Source organism: Corapipo altera, unplaced genomic scaffold, assembly GCF_003945725.1.
Source record: "Corapipo altera isolate COAL_440 unplaced genomic scaffold, ASM394572v1 61333, whole genome shotgun sequence".
Taxonomy (NCBI): Eukaryota; Metazoa; Chordata; class Aves; order Passeriformes; family Pipridae; genus Corapipo; species Corapipo altera.
In genome coordinates this window covers 1421-6417 of record NW_020886078.1, presented here as the reverse complement: position 1 = coordinate 6417, position 4997 = coordinate 1421, and the positions used below count along the sequence as shown (strand labels likewise).

Sequence of the window (4997 nt, the reverse complement as noted above, 5' to 3'; positions counted from 1 at the left end):
TTATGCACTTGATAAAATATTTTAGTTATTTAGAGCAGCAACAAGTTCATTTTAAGGTGATTTCCCCCCCCCACTCCTCTTTTCCTTCCTTTACAAAACACCCTTTCACACGTGGAATTTTCACATCCCGCTGCCTTTGGTAATAAAACTCTGCAAGTGAAGCAAATGCTCTTCTATTAATAGATCAAATTTAATTCCATATATTAATATATCCAATTTAATTGTATATGTATATATATATATATATATGTTGTGGAAACAGATGCTTGGGGGAACAAGCAGGATCATAGAGGATCATTCCTAACTGACCACAGTCCCGAGTATTTTGAGCCCATTTTGAACTATTTATGTCACGGACAGCTCATTGTAAATGATGGCATTGATTTGCTAGGCAGGTATTACCTGTCTGACATCTGAATTATTCCTCTTTGGGAGTTAAGCTTTGCCCTCCAGGTGAAGCCAGAGGGACCTTTGTGTGCTCATCTCCGTGGTTTTCTTTGGAGTCTATTTCCTCGGGATTTATTCTCGAGCGTTGCAGCTCCACATTGCTTGATTTAAGAAAAATATTGCTTGATTTAACGAAGATTACTTCATTTAATGAAGATTGCTTGATTTAATGAAGACAGGCTCTTTGTTTATCTTGGGAGCATTAAAAGTTGTCCATCCTGGATTCATGTCTGGCTGGAATTCTGGAGTTGATACCTTTAACCCAATGCTGGTGTTCCAAACATCCTGGCTGTATGTTTTTTTCCTTTTAGCTGCAAGCAAGCTTTTCCTCTGCCCAGTTACATCTAATACAACGTCTGTGGTTGTTCTCCAGCAGGGAGAAGGGTGATTTCTGCATTAACAGTTCCCTGGAAATAACAAACTCTTTGTTTCCAGGTGTCCTGCAGAAAGCCAGGTTTTTTGGTTTTGATTTGCTAATCAAACACCTGGAAATAGCCCTGAAGGTAATTTGTTTGGAGAGCTGAATGCACCTGCCCTGCTCTTGCAGGGGATGTGTAATTTAGTGCTGTCTGTGTCAGCTGTTGAACAACATTCCCAACAGAATTCCCAGCCAGCTGAGGATCACTGTCCCACCTCTCAGAAGGAGTTTGTCCGGTTCCTGCTGGCAACACCCCCCAAGTCCGAGCTGCGCTGTCAGGTGAGAACACATTTCTCTTTCTAACAAAATCCTGGGAATTTCTTCCCAACATCTCCTCTAAACCTCCCTCTTTTATATTAAAACCACTGCCCCTATGTGCTGTCCCTCTCTGGAGTGTTGGTGTCTGGTGCTGGAATGTGGACACGTGAAATGCAAACAATGTGTTCTCTTGAACTGAGTTTGGATTCTGAGCTGTGGCACAGTGACCTTGGCTTGGAATTCCAGGGTGGTTTGGGCTGCATTCCTGCTTTAGGGGGGAAGCTTTCCTGGAGGAGCAATTTGTGTAAATGTAAAATGAACCAAGGCCAATTTTTGAGAGCTTTGCATTTAGATTTCATTAGTCTGAAGTAGTAGAATAAATGGTCTTGTGTGTATTTGTCTGTATAGAATCATGGACTGGTTTGGGTTAGAAGGGACCTTAAAGGTCTTCTCATTCCACCCCCTGCCATGGGCAGGGACACCTTCCACTAGAGCAGGTTGATCCAAGCTGTCCTTGGACAGTTGCAGGGATCCAGAGGCAGCCACAGCTTCTCTGGGAATTCCATCCCTGCCCCTCCCCACCCTCCCAGGGAAGGATTTCTTCCCAGTCTCCCATCTAACCCTGCCCTCTTTCAGTCTAAAAACCATTGCCCCTTGTCCTGTCCCTCCAGGCCCATATCAAAAGTCCCTCTCCCTCCTTTTTATAGCCCCCTTCCCTGGTGGGGTATCTTCAGCTCCTCCCAGGACCTGTGTGTGTCTGTATCTATCTTGTATCCGTGTATATTTATAGACAGGATATATTTTAATACATTTCTATCCATATGTTTATACCTAGATATTTATACACTGTAAATATTAATGCACACCTATCTACACAATGATGTTAACTTTGTGTCCAGACCTACCCCTTCCCCTCTGTAACCTTTTTGGGGGGTTTATTCCTTGGGATTTCCAGGGTCTCAATTTCAGTGGAGCGGATCTTTCCCACCTGGATCTTTGCTACATCAACTTCAAGGTGGCCAATCTTAGCCGCTGCAACCTGGCCCGTGCCAACCTGTGCTGTGCCAGCCTGGAGAGGGCTGACCTGTCAGGCTCTGTGCTGGATGGAAGAGCTGCTGCAGCTTGGGAGGGCTGGGCTTGTCTTAACAGAGAGGAGCTGGAACAAACAGAGGGGTGTAAAACATCGAGTTCTTAAATATATTCTAGAGTTGTTCTGGTTCCCAAAGCTTTTACACTTCCTCCCAGTAATGATTTAATGGGTTTGACTCCCAAAGCAGAAATTAAAAGTGTCTTCTTGATTGTCTTTGGTGTTGTTCTTCTGGCTCTCAGTGACTCCTGTCTGTGCCAGGGTGCCAACCTGCCAGGGGTGAAGATGCTGCGCTCCAACGCAGAGGGAGCGTCCCTGAAAGGCTGCAACTCTGAGGAGCCATCAGGCCTTGAAGCTAATCTGGAAGGTAAGAAGCTTTTGCCTTGTCAATCTGTGCCAACTGAAGCCTGTGTTTGTGCATTTCTATGGCCCAGAGAAGGTCCAGCTGTGGTTTGTCCAACCCTGAGAAGGGCCCACAAGGGCTGCCCTGAGTCTGTGACCATCTCAGCCCGAAATCCCCTTGTCCTCCTCCAATTCACACAGCTCTGAGGCAGCCCCAGTGTGCAGCTGCTGTGTTACTGACCGTTTTTCCTCACAGAACTCCTTTCTGTGTGTATTCCAGGTGCCAACCTGAAAGGAGTGGCCATGGAGGGCAGTCAGATGACAGGAATGAACCTCCGAGTTGCAACGCTGAGAAACCCCAAACTAAAGAACTGTAACCTCAGGGGAGCAACGTTGGCAGGAACTGATTTGGAAGTGAGTTGGGATTCATTTTCCATCCTATTCCTTTCTCTCCTATAGTCAGCTGGTAATTTGGGGGATTGCTGGCTTTTGGCTGATCTCTCCAGCTTCAGAGTACAATGGAGTTCAGGTAAATGGACTTCCAGTAAAGCTTTGAACAGAGTTCTGGGTGCATTCCATTGACACTTCTTTTTCTTTTCCCCTTCCCAATTGGGACCTATCAGGTTGTGACCTCCAGGAAGCCAATTTGAGGGGCTCTGATGTGAAAGGAGCCATCTTTGGAGAGATGCTGAACCCCCTGCACACGTCCCAGAGCATCAGATAGGGAAGAGAAGACGTTGAAGAGGAAGGAATCCAAACATTTGTTGTGACTTCCTTCATCTCCTCCCCTTCCTGAGTTAGAAGGAATGCTTATTAGACAACTTCAATTTGCAGTAGTGCCTAAGTAGACTCTTTCTGATCACTTTTGGGGAGGGAATTTTTGTTTCAGAGGTGGAAAGAGAGAGTTTCTCCCTTTGTGAAGAGAGTGAAGAAGTGGGCTGGTTCTGAAACCAGAAAGTGGGGCTGGTTTTGGGGGGAGGGTTCGAGACTTTCATTGTTTAGCATTGCCTGACTTTGGAATGCATTTTAATTTCTAAAGCACAATATATGCAATTCTATTTATTAAGTCCGTAGCTGCAATATGAATAGAAAATGTTATTGCTGTGTAGTAGCAAAGAAAGTTGAGGTTTACAGGTAGACAAGTGTCTTTACAGTCAGTGTCTTCATCTCTGCAGGGTGTTAATGCCAGACATGGTCACACAGTGCCCATAGGATGTGTTCAGGTCTCTGCTGGGGTGAAAAGAGTGAGGAACTGTCCTCAGAGGTCATCAATTGCTGTGGAGTAGTTGGAGTGCAGGTTTAGAGCAGCTTTATCCCCTCAAATGTGCAGAGGAAGCTGCTGCCCCTGCAGGGACCTGCCCAGAGCCCGGATTGAGTTCCCACTGGAAGATCCCTGGGCAGAAATGGGATGTCTTAGTCAATGCTCTCCAAAGGAGTGTGAAATTGCACTCTCAATCCCAGCTGGGAAGAAAAATTCCCCTGCTTCCACATGTCCTGACCACTCCAGAGTGGAGTTCCTGTAGCTTTTTCCTTCTTTGTTGGGAATTCAATGGACAGAGGAAAACACAGAGCTTCTGCACCCAAAGCAGAGAGAAGCTCTGGGGCCACAGCACCTGCTCCCCCCTCTTCTCATCCCTTCAGTAGATTAATAAATGGCCCTCAATGTTTCCCCTCAATGTACTGTGGAAATCCTCCTTGAAAGTATGGGCATAATCCCATTTGCCAGCCAGATCCACTCTGGACTGCTTAAAGTGGCTGTAAAAGCATCTTGCCTGGGGCCAAGTGCCCCTTCCACACTTGCTTTAGCTGTGGAAAAATGCAGGGAAAGCTGTCCCCTAACCCCCATTTTCTCTTTAATCCCCTTCCCCCACAGATCCTTTTGACCCCCTCAAAACCCCTTTCAACTCCCCGAAGTGCACCCAAAGCCCCCCAAAACCCTCCAAATCCCCATGCAACCCCTCCCCCAATCCCCTGAAATCTCCCCTAGCCCCCCCCGAAATGCCTCCAATCCCCCCCAAAGAGGGATCACCCGGCACCCTGGGACAGGAACACAGTGGGCTGTACTGGGGGCACTGGGCTGTACTGGGAGGGCACTGGGGGGCCTCAGGTGTCCCAGGACAACGTGGTCCAGCTCCAGGAGAGATCTGGGGAGCAGTGAGGAGGTACTGGTCTGTCCTGGTCTGTCCTGGTCTGTTCTGGTTTGTACTGGTCTGTCCTGGTCTGTACCCCCAATCCCCAAAGCCCCTCCCTAGCTCCCCCAGGACCCTCCCGGACCCCAAATCCCCCCAGACCCCCCCAGGCCCCTGACTTGGTCCTGCTGCCCCTTGAGCATCTGCAGCTGCTGCAGAACCAGGCATTTCATCAGCAAATGTGCAGCTGACACCAAGCTGGGGGTGTGTTGATGGGCTCTGCAGAGGATCCATGGGCTGATTGCAAGGGGATGAG

General features: G+C 47.8%; 1 protein-coding gene across 1 annotated transcript; it reads left to right on the top strand.

The window, feature by feature from the left end:
• Nucleotides 1-758: 758 nt before the first annotated feature.
• Nucleotides 759-3365, top strand: LOC113941003 (BTB/POZ domain-containing protein KCTD9-like; the record flags this gene model as incomplete). Its single annotated transcript, XM_027632158.1, has 6 exons — nt 759-950; nt 1026-1144; nt 2453-2577; nt 2833-2898; nt 3010-3081; nt 3176-3365. Coding segments are annotated over 6 exons (675 nt in total), but the record flags the coding sequence as incomplete, so codon positions are not given.
• Between the last annotated feature and the right edge of the window lie 1632 nt (nt 3366-4997).